Source organism: Chaetodon auriga, chromosome 14 (genome assembly GCF_051107435.1).
Source record: "Chaetodon auriga isolate fChaAug3 chromosome 14, fChaAug3.hap1, whole genome shotgun sequence".
NCBI lineage: Eukaryota > Metazoa > Chordata > Actinopteri > Chaetodontiformes > Chaetodontidae > Chaetodon > Chaetodon auriga.
In genome coordinates, this window is record NC_135087.1 from 6,161,224 (window position 1) to 6,184,843 (window position 23,620).

Sequence of the window (23,620 nt, forward strand, 5' to 3'; positions counted from 1 at the left end):
TGGTACAGCCTCCTGAGAGCGGACACGCCCTAAGTCCGAAGTCATTGGTTGCGTAGGCGGCCAAGCCTTCGCTCGGTGCCGCTGATTGGTGCGTCGCACCGTCGCACGGCCTGGATGCTGCGCGCTGCGACAAGCTGACCGCAGACACACGGAGTGATAGCGGAAGACTGGCGATTTGCCTACAAAATAAAAGCATTAAAAATGTGTCCAGCGTAAGTGAGACAATCAGATTTAATACTAGTGATCTCTACTTGGTCGTTCAGTGAGCAATTTGCATAATTTTCTGGTATTTATTAACTGATTCATGTTAAGTAGATAGATAGATAGATCGATAGATAGATAGATAGATAGATAGATAGATAGATAGTGTACTTTACTGATCCTCTTAGGAAAACTGCTGTGTTGCAGCAGCAATTCACATGTCACAAAACACACAAAACTTACACTACGCTGACCTAAGGTAAGTAAGAAAAAGACTGATAGAGCTCTGACGGTACAGACTTTGTTCTGCGATTCAAATAGGGTGAATGAAATGTCATAAAACGTCCTATTTCAGCCTGACCATCAGGCAAGTCTTCGCAAAGGAAACCTGTATTTTACTAAGAAAGCCACAACCGGAAGTGTCGCTCGTGTCTCCTTGCTGACTTGCCGGTGATGATGCTGCGGTCTGCTGGTCCCGGACCGGCCAGGAAGGCATCCATCTGGTGTGTGTATCTCCTTGGGAAGTGCCATCCGCGGATTGTGTTGCGTTCTGTTCCTGTTGGAAAGTACCCGGAGAGCCGAGAGGAGCAGCAGGCCCGAAGAGGAGGTATGTGCTCCACATCATCACCATTATTCTCACTTGTCGGCTGCAGCGGCTCAATCTGGGGGAAACGCTCCGGGCACTTTGTTTCCGTGCCCCCCCCCCCCCCCCCCCAGGCTGCAAGTCTGCCTGCCACCCTCCCCGGGATCTACACACACCCTGAAGTGCAGCTACACCTCTGATCCAGGTCTGAGGGCTGTGTGGTTGTAGTGTGCGCCGGCAGGTAGCTGCTGTTTATTGTGGAGGAGGGAGAGGAGGGACTCGGGAAGGCGGTTTCTAGGTCGGTGATGACGGCTGTGCGGCCGATCCTGCCGGATGGAGACCGGTTTCTTTGTGTCAAGTCGCACTAGTGGAAGTGTCATCATTCCACTGTTGCAGTAATTTCACATTATTTGCCTGGAGGATTATTGTATTTGGTACTCACTGACATACAGCTGAGATTGCATTTGATTTGCCTTTAATAGATTTAAGTGAGCGGATATATAAAGGCATTTAACCAGTGTAGTACCAGGGCCTGTAGTTCTACTTCAAAGTGTGTATTTAAACAGGTGCTTCAACTGTAGTCCGAGCTGTAGTTGCATATATTGAACCTCTAATCGATGTGTGTTTCATTCATAAAGCAGCCTCCACTCATTTCTTGTGCAAGTCTTAAAACAGGTAACATAAGCTCACCTGTTTATTATTGACCAACCGGCGTCAACTTCCATAGTGGCTGCTGAGCAATAGGCCCGATGATATGATGATGACTTTATTCTAGCCTGTAGCTGCTTCCAGGCTTTGGGAAGCAGAGGACATGATGTGTGTGTCTGACCCTTCAGCTTGTAGCCTGTTAGTCTGAGTGCGCGGACGTTTCGGGATGAGCCATCCTCCACCTCATCAGCCATCAGATCTGTGTGGAGGAGTCCATGCCATGCAGTAAAGTTGCCGCACCCTCGTACGTACGCATCCCGCACGCACACATGCGCGCCAGCACGCAGGCCTGGCACACTCACACACACACACACACACACATACACACACAATACATCCCATCGTTAATACAGTGGTGTAAAGGGGAAGGGAGGAGGCAGATCTTGGAGTTTCTTTGTTATTGATAAATAGATCCTCGCGCAGCACTCACTCACATCCTGTTTACTTAATGACTTATTTAAAGGATTTTTTTTATTTTTTTTTACATGGTTTCGCCTGTGATTTATGATGATGATTTGATGTGTTTAGAGAGCAGAACAGAGTGGATTATAGAATTATAGAAATACTGAGGTCAAGAGGCCCCACCCTCACCCCCCTCGCATAATTCACCCCCTGCAGTTCAGCAGATTTAATTTCAGAACATGAAAGTCTGCACAGTGAAAGGAATAAAGTCATGGACACTGAGTCCCTCTGTGCTTCAGAAGTCATCCAATTTAAACTGTTTCATTTTTGAATGTGAACTCCTCAAATTCTGCTAAAATTCTCAAATTCCGAGCAAAACTGTAGGAGACCTCATTGAGCTCGGGGGTCTTCTGCACCTGTGACCCCTCACACAGGATGCATGTCCGTGAGCAGCTCAGCACCAGCAGTGGTTTTACCTTTTCAGATCGTTTCACCGAATCATTTTCGTGTCTGAAGGCGTTAAACTATCCAGTATTACTACAGTTACAAAAGTTACACAAAATTAACAGAATTAAGAAAAGAAATAACTGGAGCCTGGTCCGCTGGTTGGGAAGCACTGCAGAGCTGTTTGTCATGCGTGAGTTGGAAGAAAACTGATTCTTATATTTCAGCCCATTATGATTCTTTATGCGTCTTCATAATGAGCGAGCATCCCTGCGAGCAGCTTTATGCTGCTTCAGCCCTTTCAAAATAATGGTCTTATTGACCCTCGTCTGCCTTATTGTGATCCACAACTGGACTCGTCTTCTTTCCATTCAGCACTGCGTCACCGTCCACGGGGACGTCAGGTCACAGGCGGCGACTGACACAGCCCGCTCAGCCCCGGGGCTGATGTCAGTCACAGCCCGACGGACCGGCCACAGAGCAGCATCACCGACGCTCGTCTCCGCTACTGCGTTGTGTCAGAATGAGGCACTGTAAAATGTTCGCTTTCTCAAGTTTCTTGCAGAAAAAGTTGTAACTTCTCTTGTGATTGTTGCAGCTTCAGGAGCTGCTCGTCACACATCACAAAAAGGGTTAAAACCCCTTCAGTAAATCTTTCTCTCTCTCTCTCTCTCTCTTCCTTGCAGAGCTATAGCCATGTCTTCCAGCTCAGCGATGGTGCGCATCCTGATAAAGGGCGGCAAGGTGGTGAACGACGACTGCACCCAGGAGGCCGACGTCTACATCGAGAACGGCATCATCCAGCAGGTGGGGAAGGAGCTGATGATTCCAGGTGGAGCCAAAGTGATCGACGCCTCGGGAAAACTGGTCCTGCCCGGCGGCATCGACACCAGCGTCCACCTGGAGGAGGCCTTCATGAACGCCACCACGGCGGACGACTACTACAGCGGCACCAAGGTAACGTCCGAGGGTCTGGAGTGGAAGCAGGGGGCGACGGGCATTGTCCCAACTGTAGAGGAGAGCAAAACTTCACGGCAAAGCGTGAAATAAGAAGCTTTTTTCTGCAGATTTAGATTCAGAAGCTCAATCTACTGAATGCTAAATTTATCTGAACTCTCTTGGACATCCCCGTCACTTTGATCTTGCTTCTGATCACAAATGTCTTTTTTCTGTCAGATAGAGATCCATGAAAGCTTTCCGCTGATGCTAATTTTAGCCAAGATGCCACCCGTGCTTCTCTAATTCAGTTTTGATTAAATGAGACAGCTTTCTTAATATTTTGGCATCAAATATGTTGGTTATTTTAGACACAGCTTCTCTCACTAAGTAATGATGGAATTAGAACTGCAATAGTAAAATAACACCGCAAAGCATTAAAATAGAAGGCAAACGGCACGTTAGAGGTACTTAAACCAGGCAGATGATGGTGACAGCTTACACACTAATGATTATGTATTGCTTGCAAGTACGGTCAATTAGGAAATGGACAGAAAAAATAATTAGACCCTATTTTAAAAATCATTTGGGTCATTTTTAAGCAAAAAGAGCAAAAATTCTCTGGTTTCAGCTTCTCAAATATGGAGATTTTCTGATTTTCTGCCTTTTCTGTGGTTGTAAACTGAATGTCTTTGAGTTTTGGACGGCTGCTCGGTCAAAACAAGACATTTCAAGACTTGGACTCAGACCTGTAGGTTGTTGGGATGCTCCTCAGAGCGCCAGATTTCACCAAATGCTGCCTCAAAACTACCAGACAGACAGACAGACAGACAGACAGAAGGAAGATAATCACTGAAAAACATGCACATAAAATAACAAAGACGTGTTCAAATATGTGAACTAGCTGCCAGCCTAAACAGCATCTTTCCCACTTTTCTGGCATCTTACAGACAAAATGATGATTCTCATTCAAGAAAATCATCAGCAGGTTCGTAGATAATGGATTTTGTTGTAAGTTGCTGCCTTTCTTGGCAGTTTTGTGTGTTTTTATTTCTGTCAGAAGGTTGTAGAGTCACACACACAAAAATAATTTGGCACTCTGCTGCCGGCGAGGCTGCCAGAAAGTGTGGAATGGAGTCATCACGGCCGCTGGTAAGACTGGGATACCCCTCTCGATACCATGATGACTCATCGCTCTGTGGCGCTTCGAGATGATGGAGGCTGAGAGGTGACGGACGCCAGGCCGTTTCAGACGGACTCTGGCCGGTGGCTGCTGGTGTCAGACACTGCTCTCCGCTGTTCTCCGTCCTCGCCCCTCATCCCTCTCTCCCCCGTCACTCTCTCCTCGCCCCTCCCCGCCTGCTCCGCCGCCGCCGCCATGCTCCAGAATAAGTCCAGACAAATGCAGATCAGTACCAGTTTCCATGGAAACCGGGGGGCTGCTGCAAAGACTGCTGCAAAGCCTTTTCACTCACACCATTGTGCTTGGAGACAATGGTTGTCAGACCCACGCCCCCCCCCCCCCCCCCCCGTCCTCCCTCCCACTACTCCGCTCTCTAGGGTCAGCTGACAGATGCTCGCTGAAGCATGCACTCGTACACAAAACACACACTGCGCTCACTTGTTGTGGATATTAAGATTTACTGTAATGTGAGTTTAAAACATCTAAATCTGTTTTTCGAAGGATAAAAACTAAGAAGTGCTGATACCGTAAAGAAATGACTGCTTTAAGTGCCTCGTGATTATACTGTGAGGGGCACTCAATCCCGTGCTTTAACTACTGGAGGATTTCCCCAGTTGTATGCAAATAACCATAAAGATAACCATTAATGCCAATTGAACCTTTACTTTTATGCCTGGAGCGGGAGCTGTGTTGATTAGTAGATTGCTTCAGTATTTATGGCCTTAATAAATCAATATCTTCTGCTTCAACGTCACTTGATGCCTCAGTTTAATGTTTATTACAGTTAACCTCACCTCTTAAAACCAAGACAATAGAGTTAACGCACAAGATTCCAATGCAAAAACCCGATGATCACCGCAAATCAGAACAGTAATTTTGCACATTTAATCTCGGAGTTACAGCCTGTATTTGATGTAAACTCAGAGCTAATGATCTGCGTTTCCTCCAGGCCGCTCTCGCTGGAGGAACAACGATGGTGGTCGGACACGTTCTGCCAGAGAAGAACGAGTCTTTGCTGGAAGCCTACGAGAAGTGCCGCAGGTCGGCGGACTCCAAGACGTGCTGTGACTACGCTCTGCACGTGGGAGTTACTTGGTGGGGACCCCAGGTACTCCAACACTGTGCCTCCATCTGCACATGATCAGCATGGTCTGTTCCAGAATCAAAGTATTTTAATGGGGAAGTTCACCACTTTGTGAACACATGATTGGATAAAGGATATTACTGGTTAATTGAGGCTTGTAAATCAATATTTTCTCTCGGTTTCTCTGGTGAATTTCTGGCTGTATGCTTTGTTAGACAGTGGTTCAAAATGGCGTCATGAGAAAGAAGCTCTTGCTGTTGCATTAATGAAAGAAATATACCACCAAATAGCGACATGGATGCAAAATAGAAGCACAGAAAAGTGCTGTGTTCTTGCATTGAGACCTGGATTCTCCTCCGTATAAGGAGACCTGGTTCAGACTTAGAGAGGCTACAGCTCCTTTAAACTCTCCCTTCCTGCAGGTGCGAGCTGAGATGGAGAAGCTGGTGAGAGAGCACGGAGTGAATTCCTTCCAGATGTTCATGGCCTACAAGGACATGTTCATGCTGAGGGACAGCGAGCTCTTCCAGGCTCTGCAGCACTGTAAGGACATCGGAGCTATAGCGAGAGTCCATGCTGAGAACGGGGAGCTGGTGGCAGAGGTGAGGGAGGATCCTCTCACCACTCTGTTTCCCAAATGCATTTGGCACTAATTTGTTTTATGCATAATTCATCGCATCATCTTGCCTCTTGCCAGGGTGCGAAAGAAGCACTGGATCTGGGCATCAGTGGCCCAGAGGGGATTGAAATCAGCAGGCCTGAAGAGGTACGAGAGTCAGATTATCCAGTGCTGCCTGTCAAGATGAAACTTTTATTATGTCCAGACTCTTGTCTAGACTTAATATTATCTCTGTAATGAGCTGAATCCAGCCTCTATCTGTGTATCTCACCAAGATTCCTCACAGTCTTCTGTCTCTTTACAGCTGGAGGCAGAGGCGACCCACAGGGCAATTACCATCGGCAACAGGGTGAGTGACATCTCTCAGCGCAGACACAAATATTGAAGAGAATAGACCGGATCAGTCTTTCTGTGTCACATACTGCACTGTGTGTGTTTCCTGTTAGGCCCACTGCCCGATCTATCTGGTCAGCGTGTCCAGTATGGCTGCAGGAGACGTAGTGGCTACAGCCAAGATGCAGGGTGAGGCCCGATTCCTGCTGCAGTTTCCATTCTCACAAAGCAAACGCGCATTTTTAATTACAAAGGCACGTCCTGAGGAGGTGTGGTTACACGCCAGCAGCTGCATCAAACCCACTGACCTGGAGAGGTTTGTGATGAAAAATAAATTTGGGTCTTTGTAACCTCTGAAATCCGAATCAGCTGAGGCACGGTGTTCTGGCTGCAGGCAGACCACGCCCACATATTTTGGGATATTCAGCCTTTTTGGGAGGCTGATCGTCAAGTACGCTGCTGTGTTTTGGAGATGTATCAAAAGGTTGAAGATGCTCATAACTGCATCATTCAACAGAAAGACAGGCTGATCAATACCAGATGAAACAGGATTGTTGCTTTCTTCTTCATTTATCCTTTTTGTGTTCAGTTCTAAGGGACACTTGTGCCAAACTGCCTGTTTTTAACTGCCTACTCAATCCCACTCATCTCATAGTTTTGTTCTAGTTTCCGGTTTCTCTGTTATAAATCTGTTATAAAAAGTTAAAGCTTTAAAGAGTCATTTTGTGGTGTTTTAGAGACAGTCGTGGTTTCATTTCAACCCGTGTGCATCCATATTAGAGCTGAACGAGAAAAAAAAAATTGGAATTTTCACTGAAAAAATTAAAAATGGTGATTTTTTTTTGCTGGCGTCTGCACCAAACTGCTCCCATTCGTCTGGAGAATAAGATTTATGGGCCGGGGGCGTGTTGTTCCGTGCTGTTCTCTCTGGTCACAGGTAAGGTGGTCCACGGTGAAACCACCACAGCCCACGCTGTGCTGAACGGCATGCAGTACTATCACCAGGACTGGGCCCACGCCGCCGCCCACGTCACCGTGCCCCCTCTCCGCCTGGACCCCAACACTCCCAATTTCCTAATGAGCCTGCTGGGAAAGTGAGGAAAATCTAAAATCTCACATTAAGCGTGAATGGATGGATGTTAAGTGCTTCAGTAATAAAATGACCTTCCGTCTCGCCCTGTCCGGCCGCAGTGACACTCTGAACGTGGTGGCGTCCGACCATCGTCCGTTCACCATCAAACAGAGAGCCATGGGCAAGGATGACTTCACGAAGATCCCCCAGGGGCTCCCCGGCGTCCAGGATCGCATGAGCGTCATCTGGGAGAAAGGGGTGGTACGTGTCGCTCTTTTGTTCAGCTGCCAGCAGGACGTCCGTTCTGCTTTGGTGGATAAATACAGACAGTAGATGCACAGATTTTAAGCTCATCCTTCAGATTACAAACATTTTTAATTGTGTCTTTGTCGTGATTCACAGATTGGAGGTAAGATGGATGAGAATCGCTTCGTGGCGGTCACGAGCTCAAACGCAGCCAAGATCTACAACCTCTACCCCAGGAAAGGGCGGATCATCCCAGGAGCAGATGCTGATGTGGTGGTCTGGGACCCCGAGGGATCCAAGTATGAAACCCGATCCGTCCGTCCATCGATCGGCGTGTCTCGCTGCAGCTTTTCTCTCCGCTCTCTGAAGCCGACTGTCTGATTGAACTGGGTCTTTCTCTTCTTTGTGTCTTGCAGGACCATTTCTGTGGACAGCCAGGTCCAGGGAGGAGATGTGAACCTGTATGAAGGTCTCCGCTGTCACGGCGTCCCCCTGGTCACCATCAGCCGTGGCCGCCTGGTCTATGAAAACGGCATGTTCACGTGTGCCGAGGGCTCCGGAAAGTTCTGCCCCCTGAGAACCTTCCCAGATTACCTTTACAAGAAGATGGTTCAGAGGGAAAAGGTATCAGACAGATACAGTTTTGTTCCCTTTTTTCTCATTTCCATCTTTCCCTTGTATCTTCCTTCTTTCCTTGTTTCATTTCCTCATTCCCTTATTCCTTTGTTTCCTTCTCATCTTCTTTCTTTCATCCTTTGTTTCCTTCCTTACTCCTTTTCCTTCTTGCTTTCCTTTCCTTGTTTGGACTGCCCCCCCTACCGACTGCACATGTCCTGGAAAAACCTTGGAAGCATAATTTTTTTTGTTTTTTGACTTTCATGAACAAACAGATGTTGTTGACTCTGAGGTGATTTGACCACACGGCCATCTGATCTGGAGTCAGACGTGCTGCCATTGCTCCACAGAGTCATAAAGCATCAGGATAAAGTGTTTTCTGGCTGTCACCTGACTGTATTCATTTGCATGTGTAACGTGTGTGTGTGTGTGTGTGTGTGTGTGTGTGTGTGTGTGTTGACCTTCCAGTGCCAGGCTGTGAAAGCGGTCGAACGGGAGCCCTACACCGGTGAAGTTGTTGCTCTTGCCAACTCAGGAAAGAGGGACTTCGGGGCTTCGGATCTGGACACCCCGACGCGCCCCTGCACCCGACACGGGGGCCTGAGGGACCTCCACGAGTCCAGCTTCAGCCTGTCTGGTGAGAATCAACAGCTCCATTCAGATGAAAGTGAAGGTTTCTGCGTTTCTTTCATATAATGATCCCGCGACAGTGAGAAGGAGGCTTTTGTTCGGCTTTGTTCTACATCTGAAAGCTCAGGTGTCCTTTCATACGCTGATAACTGCATCAGTTTTGCTGAAACTTGCTGTATTTTCTGCCTTTCCAACCAGTCAAACATACGCATGCCTGATGAGGGCGCCATTTTTTAAGAAATCTGTCACACTGGGCTTCTTGTGGACCCCGTACAGTCTGCAGTAGGCCCAGCAGATGCCTGCATCAGTTCTGCAGAAAAAATATTATACTTAAATTATACTTTTGAAGTATGTACTAAGTACACATTGTGCAATTTTTGTCTCCTTCAGGTATACTGAAATGCACTCAAAGTATTCCTTGAGTACCACTTGAGTAATACTTGAAGTGTAAATAGTTTTTACAAATCTTAAGTGTACTGATGTACACCAGTGAAAATCAGGATTCATGAGCATTTAAAACACACTTGCAGTACAATTATATTATATCACCAGTGTGTTGGAAGTATACTTATAATATATTTAAAATGAAGTGAAATTAAAGTACACTTTGATTAAGCATGCTAATGGTGTACTGCAAAGGACTTTAAAACAAGTAGACTTTATTACTGTTAAGTACAATTTATAATGCACTTACAATGAAGTACTCTTTTTACATGTTGAAATAAGTACTGCAGCATTAGTATATTCATGTTTTATGCATTTAAGAAGAACTTGACATCTATTAGGAGTACACTTTGTACAAGTTTAAGTCAAACATACTTTAAATTAAGCACAAAAAGTAAAAGTGTACTTGTAATGACTTTCCTGTAGTACTTATTCTACTCTAACGCATCAAAGTATATGACTTTTTGACCTGGGTAGGGATGAAATGCTGACCATTGAACTTGTTTTCACAATATTTGAAGCTTTTTATAAGACAGGTTTGGAAATGTGTGGCTGAAACAAAGATACCTAAAGCTTACATCGTCATCAGTCACATTTATACTTCATCAGACACTGGAGTTACCTGGTACACTGTAAGTGTTTTTGACCATTATTCTGACTTAATTCGAAGGATTTGACAGTTAAGAGCTGACAGGAAGTCATGGGAGACGGGGAACACAGATTCAAAGCCATAAATTTATGCTTTACACCCAAATATTTGCCAGTAACCACAAACGGTTTGAGCAGCATCTTACATGACATGAAGAACTGCAGAACACAAGCGGTTCAGAAAACCCTTTACAGTACAAGGAAATGTGATTTAGCTGCACATAAGAAGCTCGGAGGAAGCAGCAGTTGCTTGTGTTTCACTGCCGAACTCACGCACACGCTCCCCTCCAGGTGCCCAGATCGATGACAACATTCCAAAGAGATCCTCGGCCAGGATCCTCGCTCCTCCTGGAGGGAGATCCAGCGGGATCTGGTAACCGGCGGGACAGCCGTCACGTGAAGCGGAAGAATGGTACCCGAGGAAACATGAGGCCGAGCAAGATGTTTTTTCTTTCTGGGAGCTTAGAATGTGTGTGAGGGGTAACGAAGACGCGTTTTTTTAATTTTGAACTCAGCACAGTTACATAGAGCGTGAAACGTTAAACAGTGTGACATTGCCGTAATAATATTGGAATATGGGGTCAAGTACTGCAAAGTGGTTGTAGCTACCAAAATTCAGTCCAATGTTACCAAATATAAGCAGCAAATGAAACAAGTGAATTACTTTGGCTGATGGATCATGTTAGGGGAAATATGTTACTCATAGTTTTAGGAGTATGAAGGTGAGTCATGGTTTTTATGATGCGATTGTGTTACCTCACTGTAAAATACGATTTTGCACTTGTATCATGTACTATTTAGATGCCTTTTTACATGATTTAATGTCACAAATATCACAAATGTCTTTTTACCGTGAGCCGTGGTGGATGAAATGCGATTTCAGGGGTGTCGGCATGACAGAGATCCGGTTGCAATTGACCAGTTGATGAGAAATATCAGAAAGGAAGCTAACCTTTTAAATGCATCTGTTTTATTTATTTTTTTATATTTCATCATTATTTGTGTGTTTTTTTTTTCCGTTGATGCAAGCGTGTTAGAATTATTTCCTGAATCAGAATGAGGTGTTTGTTCAGTATCATTACCAGATTAGCATTTCAGGTCATGTTTACAGCCTTATAGCAGAATAGACTTCTGTTCCACCCCCACCCACCAAATGTGAATGAACCCATGCTGTGTGTACTGTGTGCATGGTAGCAGAGCTAGAACTACTGTAAGAAGCACTAATGTTGCAGCATCCTTTTCGATCGCATCCGTTTAACACAGAGAGCAAAAAGTCTCACCCAAACTTGCCTTTTTCTCACCTGAGGACACCGACCCCCACAGGACAGGTCAGGACATGTCGACCCCCGTCGTTTCTTCGGGAGTCCTTTGCAGCTTTGATGCGCTCTGGTCTGAAACGGCAGGGTTTAAAATGCTCCTCTGACTGTAGCACACCACTGTGAAGCATACGGAGAAGGCGGACTGGTCCTCTTTAGCGTTCACAGAGTTGAAGGAAGACAGCGGAGCGCCGCTTCAGGGGATCAGATGCCTTCGTACTGCGTGTCACCGAGAGCTCAGCGTCATAACTGGAAGGCATGCAACGGGAAAGCACTGACACGACTACTACTGTTTTTACTGTTCGTTTTTAGTTGCAGAGTTTTTCTTGTGAGTAACCGTCTTTGTAATTTTGTGGTATTTTTTGTCAACACTGCAGTGTAAGCAGGGGTGCACACAAGATTTCTCACCATGTTTAGACCTGCTTCTGTTCAGGAGATCATGTTACAGTAAAAGTTGAATTTTTTTTTTTTTTTGGGACAGATTTCACTTCTGATCTTCGGGAGCTCCAGTGAATCCTGTTGTGTCTTCTCCCTCCCAAACGTACACTGGTGCTGAACAATGTGTCTTCACATTGAGTTCCTGTTATGTCTTATTTCGTCTTGCAGCTCTTTATCACATGATTTGAGTGCAAATAAACCACAATGAAATCTCCAGCTGAATCCTGTGTCTGATTGCTGCACTCACACTGTACTTGTGCTACTTTATACTTCATCTCAGAAGGGAATATTGTACTTCCCACTCCACTACATTTATTCACAGCCATAGTTCATTACTTTTAAGCTTCTGGTATCACATGTCAGATCTCTGTGACTGATTAACAGTCTCTCCAGTAACTGATTTCTCTTCCTCCTCAGATGTGTTATGTAAATAACAATTTGAGGCCCACAGAGTTAAATCTCACCTCGGTAATCTGTAGAAATGTGTGTAGCAGCACCTTCCTTTTCTCCTTCCCTGCTGATTTAATCATCTCAAAGGCCTCACATTTATCTTACGTCCCTTAGGAGGGGCCCGACCCCTACCTTGGGAACCACTGGACTAACCTGTACAATATAATAATATGTTTCTCACGGGAGACATTTCCTGGCAGGACGAGCATTTTTACCTTTGATACTTGAAGTAGTTGAAGTTATGCTGTTACATTGTTGTTGACTGATCGATTAGTCAGTCAACAGACAAATAATTGCAACTATTTTGACAATCAATTAATAATTTAAGTCATTTCTCAAGCAACAACTCGCCCCTTTCTGAAGCTTCAGCTGCTCCAGTATGAGGATTTTCTTTCTATTTCGTGTAACTGATTGTTCCGTCTTATTTTTGTTGTGTCTTTTTTGTCCTTCTTGAGCTGTATGGTTTTTTTTTTTCCCCCTATGCAAATCCATTGAGTGCAGTGTTTAAACTGGAGTCAAACTCCTTGCACGTGCACACTTACTTTGTCCAGTAAAGCCAATTGTGATTGTGATTGTGATTCTGACTCTGACTGCTGGTTGAACAGAACATTTGAAAACATCACTTTCTTTAAGCGACTGTGATGATTGGATGGATTTTCACAATGTTGTGTCATTTTAGACCACACGATTAATTGATTAACAGAGAAAATAATGGCCAGATTAACTGATAATGAACACAAAAGTGTTATATTTGCACTTTTACTTAAGTAAAGGACCTGAATTCTTCAGGCAGCAGATAAAACATTATTATTTCGGTGCAGCCTGACCTCTCGAAAGCCTCACCAGCAGGCCTAAAACCCAACCAGACACATCATGTGTCTCTTAGCTGGAACAGGCCAAAGTCCTATTTATAATGAACCTTTAACAGCATGGAGCCGGGCGCATGCGCGGTCGGAGCTGGATTGTTGCAGCCCCAGACAGGGCGGCCCGTTACCAAGCGCTGCACCCAGCAGGGTCTGACAACGACGACAGCGGCGGGCATTGACAGACGGGCTACTGCCAGCGTGATCACAACACAGACGCTCCTGAATACAGTGAGTATGACCGCACGAAGCCTCCGCCGACCCGCTCCGGCTCGCTCCTTCCTCCCTTTGTGCGTGTGTTTGCGGGTCCGCTGCGTTTTATCCCCGTGCAGTGGGGAGATTTCCCGTGCACTGACGCTCCTGAGGTATTCCGGGAGGCCTGTAGAGGGGGCCGCTAGCGGAGCGGCGTTGCGGGTTTTTAACCGAAACGCACCCCGCAAACGGCCGCATTTATTGTTCTCGGCTCGGACTCCAAATGTCAGCCTCCACCGCCTGTTTGCTCTCGCCAGATTTCGGGGTTTGTTTTGCACGCTGGTTTTTTGCTGCAGTCATTATGGGAGCTTTGTGAAAGGCCCGGTAGATTTTTGGAGAATACACTGACTCCTGTTTGGTGCGCCGCTGACGACACAACAACACATTTCCATCAGAAATTACACCCACTGCGTGATCTGCGCTCATGAATGCAGCTGATCATGCCTGCTTTTGTCTGATTAACCGTTTTATTGTTGGTCATGCGGCTCTAAGTCATTATGGTGTAATTGTAGGCTAGCCAAGCCCCACGGGAGCCCGCTGGTGTGATGCACGCTGCTGAAGGTGCGTGCACAATTGTTAGTGTTATCCCAGAAATCACTGCTTCCATTGCAGGTATGCGCGATTCAGTTGTTAGGAGAGTGAAATGTGGCCACATGCTGTCATTTCTCTGTGGCTGTCAACCTGCACACACACACACACACACACACACACACACACACACAGAGCAGAGTGTGACCTCTACAATCATCATTATGCTTTGCTCGTGTTTAATGTGCACTTTTACTGCAGGGGAGGTGAAGGTGTGACAGGCCTCTTCCGACATGGCACCAGTGTGAGGTTTTAGCAGGCGGGCAAAGTGAGCACAGAGGAGGCCGGCGCTGCCAGATGTGTAAAGCTGCTCACAAACATCAGGATATTTCTGTTTAATCTAGGGAGGATTACGCTCACAACACATCTGTAGATTAAAACTGAAACTAAAGAAGCTCGTCAGGCGTTGTGTTCACGGTCCAAAACCAGGCGTGTTTCCCACAGGCCGGTGTTGCCGCTCAACGGGCCCACAGCTGCAGCGGCTTCTGACCCAGCCCCAAATCTCTACCCCTGAGGACATAATGGTAGAACCCTCTAGAAAGTGAACCTCCAGCATACTGACAGAGATGTGCAACAGTTTGTCTTTGTTCTAGTAGGATCTGATGCTACTGTAGTACATCTGGCATCAACAGTTAGTTCAAGAAATGAATGGACTGAAAGGCGGGCCCACGATTAACTCTAGAGCTGAAACAATCAGTCGACACAAGGACAGACAATTCATCAGCAACTGTTTTTAGTAATCAATGAATTGTTTGAGTCATTTGTCAGAGTAAAAAGATAACAAACTTTCCCTCATTCCAGCTTCTCTCCGTGAGGATTTGCTGTTTTTCTGTGTCTCACGGGATTGTAAATCAATGATTTCTGGGTTTTCGACTGTTGAGCGGACAAAAAAAAGTTATTAAGGAAAGTTTAACAGACATTTCTGTAGTATTTTGGGACATTTTATAGATGAATTTAGGATTTGCACATTGATCAACAATGAAAATAACCTTCAGTTGGAGCAAGAGGAGCAGCTGTGTCCCTGTTTCGTGTGGTACTGATACCACGTACATTTGCTTACCCACAGTATTGAATTCTGTTATGTTAGTGTTAAATACACAGGGCATAATATTACTAATAACAGTGTGATACCCTGATATTTCGCACCATGAAAATCTCGTACTGTTTCAACTCCAGCTCCAGCCCTTAATAAGTAAATCAGCTTCCTCTAAGTTCAAGGTGTCTGGTAGCTTGGTTGAAGGTTGCAGGGACGATCAGCGGACGGGGTGATGGAGGACGGCGTGGGCAGCTTGGTTTAGTCCAGCGGGGGATATCTTGAAAGTTGGAGGAGGCTCCACTTGATTACATGATAAGAGCAGTCAGTGGTCAGTCAAAGAGAGATCAGGTACTCAGGCGGGTTTGTTTTCTCTGTGACCAAACTTTCAACCAAACTCCTTTGAAAGTTTTTGAGATTCAGCGGACAGACGGCGACAAATGCCACCTGGTGACTGTTTGGCTCCTTTTGTTTGTTTCAGGTGGGGGATGGCAGTGAATGTGTACGCCACATCTGTGTCCATTGACAACCTCAGCCGACATGACATGCTGGCATGGGTCAACGATTCTTTGCATCTCACCTACACGAAGATCGAACAGCTCTGTTCAGGTAAGGCTGAAGCTCCGATTCAGCGCTGCTCAAAAAAAAGAGCAAAGACAGCAAAGACTAACTGTGGCGCCTTTGTGTTTTCCAGGAGCGGCATATTGCCAGTTCATGGACATGTTGTTTCCGGGTTGTATCCTTCTGAAGAAGGTCAAATTTCAAGCCAAGCTGGAGCACGAATTTATACACAACTTCAAAGTTCTTCAGGCAGCTTTTAAGAGGATGAGTGTGGACAAAGTCAGAATACTTTTATAATATTCGCATGTATTCCGTTATATTTTTGATCCAGATGACTTGTTTCGTTTCTCTGCTTCTGCGTCATATAACAGCAGCATTCGAGCATTTCCTGTTTCCGTCCTGCAGATTATTCCTGTAGAAAAGCTCGTAAAAGGGAAGTTCCAGGACAACTTTGAATTCGTGCAGTGGTTCAAGAAGTTCTTCGACGCCAACTACGACGGGAAGGAGTACGACCCTTTACTAGCCAGACAGGGGCAGGACGTGGCCCCCGCCCCCAACCCAGGTGATCACTTTATCCACAAACCAAAGAGAAACCCAGGTAAAGCAAACAGTTTCGCCGTTGCTGCACGGTCTTCCTGAGCTTTGGATGGCTCAAAAGCGCTCCCTGCAAGCAAGTGGTGTGAGCAGCACGATTCACAGAATGACTGCTGCCTTCTTAGATCCATCTCACTGCCCGCCATTCACGAGCAACATGACGCTGTGTAGGTATGACTGAGTCACTGGTGGGATTGTAGTAATCACCGCAGTGACTCGTGGGATGCAGCATTAGTGGAGTCAGAAATCCCCAACATGCAACTCCAACCGCAATTTGCTCCCTCGATTCTAATTGATCCTGATTAGTGACGCCAGAAGACCTACAGAAGTTATCACATGCAGCTGTTTTCTCCAGTGTCCTGCATCGACAGCTGATGCAACACTGCCGCAGCTCCATCGCTCCCCTGAAAGCTGGACTGAGCAACACGAGTTTGTCTCATTGTACTAACAAGAGTAACGTCAGCCTGAGCAGCCTTGCTATGTCTCTGTGAAAGCTTTTTGCCTGAAAATCATGGTGGTCTAATTTGACTCGTAGTGTGCCATAAGCCTGCTTTGTTAAGCAGTTTGGTTGTAAAAGGGCAGAATGACTGCACTCATTTTCCAAACTGTGATAATGGCATGTTTTGACTTTATCCGAAACACCTCTGCTGAAGCACTTATAGAGGTTTGGCAGGACGCAGGTTTCTTCTTTTTTTTGACTCAAATCAGTGTAACATTCAGCCACTTTGAAATATTTGCTCAGTTTTTATTCAGAATTTGGCTTTTTAAAATCTGGCAATCCAAATTCGTGTCTTTTCCATCAGTTCTGTTGTAAATTCCAAATCCTTTCACAAATATGGCATATCAAAGGCACAACATTATGCTATAAGCTGATCACATCAGCTCTCTATAATGTGCTATATCCATCGCCACAATGCTACAAAGCCAATATAAACATAGCAAATCCATTTTAATTCACATGATAAACATCTCTGATCATCTCTCCAGGACCACAGAGGACGTCTCCAACAGTTCCCAAAAACATGCCAACACCGCAGAGGGTCCAACACAACACTCCGGCCATGAGGAAGAATCCATCTTTGTCTAGAAATGGCGGCAGTGATGCTGAGATCATGGAGCTAAATCAACAGGTAGAGCTGTAACGTATGAAAAGTAATGTGTAAATAATAAATCAATGATGGCTGAATTCCATTTAGCTTAGCACTGTGCACACTGGCTCACGGTTTGTTTGTTTTTTTTTTCTCTTTTGAAGCTGATGGAGTTGAAGTTGACCGTAGACGGACTAGAGAAGGAGAGAGACTTCTACTTCAGCAAACTACGGGACATCGAGCTGATCTGCCAGGAGCACGAGAGCGAAAACAACCCCATCCTCAGCAGGATAATCGACATTCTCTACGCCACAGAGGTATCCGTCCACCATCAGCAACGAACACAGGCTGCGCAGCACCATTTCAACCTGCAGGGTCTTCATCAGAGTGAACTAATGTAGAGAGTCAAAGTGAGACTTCAACCTTCAGAAGGACGTAAACCCAACTCAAAACTTTGATTGGCGCTGCAAATTCAAGAGAACCAATCAAAAACCATGCTCGACATTTGGGTGCTTGCTGCCCAATGAATGCAGCCGGTCTAGATGGAGCTCACCCTTCATGACGTTGCACTCAGATTTGCCCGGAAACACGGAGACATTGAGGACATTGTTTATCTCTGTGGTCTTCAGAACTGAATTTTTTTTTTAAAAAAAGCAGAAAATCTGAGTAACATCTTTTATTTCCTGTGTATTTCAGGAAGGTTTCGCGCCTCCGGAGGATGAAGACCTCGATGAACAAGCTCACCTGGACCAGGATGAATACTGAACGCTTCATGTCTCTCCCCCCTAACGTCCCCACCTTCCCTTCCCTTTTCTTTCTGCCCTCATTTGTTTTCTACTCTGCACGCTCTATGAACCCTCACCATTATCCCTGCTCTCTGTCTGTCTTTTCCTTTCTCGCTCATATGTATATCTGTTGGTAACCTCCCCCCATCTGCCCTCCGGCCGTCTACATACTGTACACAACTACTCTGCGTCGTCTTTTGCTGCTCCTCCCTCCCTGCCTCCACTCACACAGTAACAATAACAGTAACGTACCACATATCCCAGTTATTTCAGCATGAGTAAGGCAGAACCGAGCCTGGCATGGAGGTTGTTATGGCAAACAGTGAATTTTAAGTCTGTAAATATTACCAACATTGCGATTTCTGAGAGAACAATGTCTTTGCTCATTATGGAGTTATTTATTTGGCTTTGGTGCACTGTGATACTTCTATTAGAGCACAGAACAACGCTGCTCCAATGTGCCATCAGGACACTCCCAGAGCGACTAAAAACTGTAACAAAAGTGACTTTTTAATAACAATTTCTTATTTATTTAACTTATATTTCATTTAGATTAACTTTCTGTAGCAAAAGTGGTGCAAAACCTACTGTACATGAATTGAAAGCTGAGGCCATGTGTGCTCTTTCAGTTACGGTTTGTGCTCGAGTCAGCATCAAGCTTTTCGTTTCTGTTATGGTGGGTTTGTGGCATGTAGAAAAAATGAAGGAAATCCTCCGGTGTAATGACTCAAGGCATATGATCAGTGCTCTGCGATTATTCATTATTGATCCGCAACATATCTGAGCATGAGAATGTTACACATTGACTGTGAATGAGTGATATTTTGTATATGTATGTATCTTGTGTGGAGATTTTGTCTGATGTCGCACGATCCTGGTTAATTGCAGTGGTATCTTTTAGGCGGACATGCAGAAGCCTATAAGTTTAAAATTTAGAGGTGGAAAGCCACCTGCAGACTGATAACATGGTTATAGATTGTAGCAGTTCTAATGTTTTATTCTAAAATATAAGCGAGCCTGACACTGAATTAATACAAAGACATTTTCACATGACAGCTTTTATCATGTTTTTCCGGCTAATCTTGTGTTTGCACCTTTAATTTGCTGTTACGGGTTGCCCAGGGTGTATGAGTTGTAGTTAGGAAGAAAGTTAGTACAAAGAGACCAGCTGACTGGTCATCATTTGCATCCAGTTCAACCAAGGAAGTCTCCTTATCCTTCCCCAGCTATTTTTATTTTGAAAACTGGCTGTCGTCTGCTCTGGAACTTGCATTCATTGACCATGTGAACATCTACAGAACTCTCATCTTTTGAGTTTTGAATAAATAAACAGTTGTGAAATAAATGGTAGTGATTTACTTTGAGTGAGAATGTGTTTATGATGCGGGAATGTGTGTGTATCTTTGTGGATAATCACATGGGCCACGTGTGCACTGCACTAAATTAACCACATAAAGTATGAGGGAAGATGAACTGAGCCTGACACCTGTTTTCTCGTACAGGTCAGGAGTCGCGGGTTCGCGTCCCACACTTTCTGGTCTCAAAACAATCGAACATTTAATGTAATTCTTAGATGTTAACTGCCTCTTCCAACCAATATTTGACGTGGTTTTATGTAACCTTAACCAAAATGTAACCGGCGGTAGTGAGTGTTGTGTAGTTAGACAACGATGCTAACGTTGTAAAATTCCGTTTGAAAACGTAACGTCAGCAAACAGGTTTGAATACGGTGGCATTGCATTTCGTTCAAAGCGTACTCTTGTAAAGAAGTCTGTATATAAATGTAATCTTTGTTTCAAATAATGTTAATGTTGACTGGCTGGTAAATCTAGTGATTTATTCCAGATCTATCCATTCTACAACAGATGGGGGATTAGCTCAAATGGTAGAGCGCTCGCTTAGCATGCGAGAGGTAGCGGGATCGATGCCCGCATCCTCCAACGCATCTTCTTTTCCCCCAAATGGTCGGTATTTAATTATTCATGCTCTTCCGAAGTTACTTTCTTTTGCCATTAGCTAACAACGGACGTTGTTTAGGTCTAGCATGTCAAAGGCTAAACTCTCTCACCCGAAGATTAACCTACCATTAACCTACCAGTAAGGAAAACCGGAGCTTCACCGTCGTGACCATGGAAAATTTCCGATGATTTTACATGGAAAATGCACATAATTCAGAAGACCTAGTTGAATCAGCACTGACGTCACCATGAGATAATTAACGACTGTCTGCTATTTCCGTTTGGGACCAGCAGATGGCAGCACAGCATCGTATATGTTTTGGCATCAGCTGTGAGAGGGCCAATGACGTGTGAAAAGTCCAAGAAAACACTGACGACCAAAGATCACACATGAAACAAGACAAAATCCTGAAGAAATCCACATTTAACAATAGAGCTGAGTTCAGATCCCTAAAGCCGTACTGACGGAGGGGGATTAGCTCAAATGGTAGAGCGCTCGCTTAGCATGCGAGAGGTAGCGGGATCGATGCCCGCATCCTCCAAAGACGCTTTTACAGTTTTCAGAAACTGGAATTTGACGTGTCGATTCCCACCTTTCCCAGGTTCACCTGTACATAACTGCCGTAGTAATTACATTGTTCGGCTGTCAGGTGAAACTCAAACCACCTAACCAGTTTTTTCTCTCAGCTGTCGATAAACAACTTTGTAAAGCAACATCATGTGTTTAAAGTCCCTAAGACATGAAAGCTGCTGTCACTTCACACAGTAAAGGCCGTGCCTGTGAACAGATGACCAGACAGATGATGTTAAGATTAGAAACGTTTGCAGTTGTCACTTTATTCACAAATTCAAAAGACAAATCAGGCAAGATCAGACAAAATACTGCACACTGTTGAGTTCACAATAAATCAGCACAAAGGTGACAATCTTACAACAGCAACAACCACAACAAACACAATAATAGTAATAATTTAAGCAGGATAAAACTAACCATCATGGTGAAATAATAACAAACTTACACCACTACATTCCAGTAATGGATTTTAGTGATTACATGTAAATATGAGAATGAGTTTGCCTTATTGCGTTGGAGCCATACTAATCTACAACTTAATGGGGTCTTTTGTCAAGTGGCAAAAGACCCTTTTTCAGAACACAAGGGCAAATTACAACTGAGATCATATCTCAGGCCCCCAGCATCTTCTTCACCATGTAACCGGGCATGTTGTACAGGAAAAGAGCCAAGATGGCCAGCAGCAGCAGAGCGGTGACGATCTTGATGGTCAGCCACCTGTACTGGTCACACACCAGGTGCTTCGCAGCTTTGAAAGGGATGAGGAACCAGAGGAGGGCGATGTCTGGACGGCTGGTGGGGCACAGAGACAAACAGTGGGTTAGAAATTTCACAATCTGCATTCAAAAATCCATCACTGCTGAAACAATGCACCAATACAACCTGGTGTAATAATCACTTCCTCTCTCTGACTTCACACACTTTCTTTATGGCAGTGTAGTTTTGTTTTCATGAATTTGTAGTTTAAGAGCTACTAACACAGCAAATTTTGATGAAGCAATGTACTAAAAGGTCAAAGGCACCACAGAGAGATGAGTTGGATGTGTTTAAGTGTCTGTTTGACTGGTAGCTAAATAAGTAAGCTGGCTTCTCTGTGATTATATGAACTGAAATCCAGACGATAGACCGAGCCATGTGTTTGAGGCTTACAGTTACAGATAACAAAATACTAATAATACATACAGTACAAATAATAATACATACCACACAGAGGACATATACACACAGATGACAGGACGACTGGAAAAATGGATGGTTCAGAGGTCAATTTATGCACAAGCTGAAAATATCATACATCAAACAGGACAAAACACTGTTCAATCAAGAAAATATGAACTCCAGTACAAACCAACTACGCTAAAATGCTCACTTTTAATCTCAAGAAACCAAAAAAAAAAAAAAAACCTGCTTAGTTAACACATCAACAGTAGCAATATGTTGAGTTTTGGACATATCAAGGACCAATGATGGACGCGCTCATGATTTATCATTAGAAATGCAATTGTATGAGTGCTCTTTGAGGAATGCATCAATGGTAACACTTTATATTAAAGTACACCATTAACTAGCTGCTTATTAGCATGCATATCAACAGCATATAGGCTTTTTATTAGTCATTATAAAACACCTATTAATGCCTTATTCTGCATGAACATATTCTACAACTATTAGGCCATTAACTAAGAATTCTTCCTCAATAACTTCCTAATCACTGCTTATTAAGAAAGGAAGCTGATGTACATGAATTAAAGTCTCAATAGCACTCTAACCCACAGAATAAGGCATTAATAGGTGGTTTATAATGGCTAATAAAGAGTTAATGTGCTATTAGCATGCATGCTACTAAGCAGCTAATTAATGATAAATGTATGTACCTTAACATAAAGTGTGACCACATCAATTCTAAGGTCAAAAGCTAAATTGCGAAACCTTCACAAAACAATTCTACTAACTACTGAACGCACACCCTTTGAAAAAGTTTGCACTCGCTGGTTTTAACTCAGACCCCCATCATCTTCTTCACCATGTAACCGGGCATGTTGTACAGGAAAAGACCCACGATGGCCAGCAGCAGCAGGGCGGTGACGATCTTGATGGTCAGCCACCTGTACTGGTCACACGCCAGGTGTTTCACAGCTTTGAGAGGGATGAGGAACCAGAGGAGGGCGACGTCTGGCCGGCTGGTGGGGCACAGAGACAGAGTTACAGAACGAAGACGGCAAACATTGAAAATAATGAACACAGAGGAAGGTTCCTACAAAAGTGACATAACCTTACCTCCACACCAGGGATGATGTTCGTTTTGGTGTGGAGGTTGGATGAACAGAACACGTATGATGAACAGTGTTTGAGCTCTAATATCATCATTATTACACACCGTATGTCTCGTTTTGTCGGAGTCAGATCAGAAAGAAGCTTCTCATTCCTCTTGTCCACACTGCAGACTCTGTTTTATCAGGTCTTATGTTCAATGTTTTCATGTGTTTTCTTGTTCTTATCTTGACTGTATGTCCTATTTTAAGTTTTGTTTGGACGGACAGAAGACACATTCTGTCCCACATCACTGGGATCATTTCAGAGGCACAGAGTGGACATGAGGAATGAGGACAGTGAGCGATAACTCGTTTAATGTACGTATGGACATGTGAGTGTTAAGAAACCTAACCTTTAACATCAGGTCTCAGGTATTTTTTACAACTTTATTAACAAAGTCTGTGAAATTTTGCATGGAAGTAATGGAAATGAACTTTCATGCAAAAATCAGTGCAAATTCAACCAAAACACTGACCAAAAAAAATATATATATATATATGCTCAAAATAACTCGACACCAAAGGAAGAAATCCAAATCAACACAATGAAGAACTACATTTAATTTCATACACAGTGAGCATCACTACAGGAGTGGTTAAACCGGTCGCTGTCATGACTGGGACGAAGTTCTTACTCTCCCCCAGCAGATGTTTATGTCC

General features: G+C 44.5%; 2 protein-coding genes and 2 non-coding genes across 6 annotated transcripts; all 4 read left to right on the forward strand.

Annotated features, from left to right (window-relative positions):
- The first annotated feature begins 694 nt into the window (after nt 1-694).
- dpysl5a (dihydropyrimidinase like 5a) lies at nt 695-12,116 on the forward strand. Of its 3 annotated transcripts, none has more exons than XM_076748126.1 (13): nt 695-808; nt 3,025-3,295; nt 5,407-5,565; nt 5,964-6,143; nt 6,239-6,307; nt 6,465-6,509; nt 6,607-6,682; nt 7,431-7,587; nt 7,685-7,826; nt 7,968-8,110; nt 8,228-8,435; nt 8,895-9,063; nt 10,440-12,116. In XM_076748126.1, the coding sequence occupies exons 2-13, from the start codon at nt 3,035-3,037 to the stop codon at nt 10,523-10,525; spliced, it is 1,695 nt and encodes a 564-aa protein (XP_076604241.1). In that variant the 5' UTR covers nt 695-808; nt 3,025-3,034; the 3' UTR covers nt 10,526-12,116. The 3 variants fall into 3 exon arrangements, with proteins under 3 accessions (XP_076604241.1, XP_076604239.1, XP_076604240.1); XM_076748124.1 differs by lacking the exon at nt 695-808 and adding an exon at nt 2,794-2,878; XM_076748125.1 differs by lacking the exon at nt 695-808 and adding an exon at nt 2,801-2,866.
- A 1,183-nt stretch (nt 12,117-13,299) lies between these two features.
- Nucleotides 13,300-19,462, forward strand: mapre3a (microtubule-associated protein, RP/EB family, member 3a). Its single transcript, XM_076748127.1, has 7 exons — nt 13,300-13,446; nt 15,570-15,697; nt 15,783-15,928; nt 16,055-16,211; nt 17,231-17,373; nt 17,496-17,648; nt 18,028-19,462. The coding sequence occupies exons 2-7, from the start codon at nt 15,577-15,579 to the stop codon at nt 18,094-18,096; spliced, it is 789 nt and encodes a 262-aa protein (XP_076604242.1). The 5' UTR covers nt 13,300-13,446; nt 15,570-15,576; the 3' UTR covers nt 18,097-19,462.
- A 521-nt stretch (nt 19,463-19,983) lies between these two features.
- trnaa-agc (transfer RNA alanine (anticodon AGC)) lies at nt 19,984-20,056 on the forward strand. Its single transcript has one exon. It is a non-coding gene; the product is annotated as a tRNA-Ala (tRNA).
- Nucleotides 20,057-20,543: 487 nt separating this feature from the next.
- trnaa-agc (transfer RNA alanine (anticodon AGC)) lies at nt 20,544-20,616 on the forward strand. Its single transcript has one exon. It is a non-coding gene; the product is annotated as a tRNA-Ala (tRNA).
- Nucleotides 20,617-23,620: the final 3,004 nt, after the last annotated feature.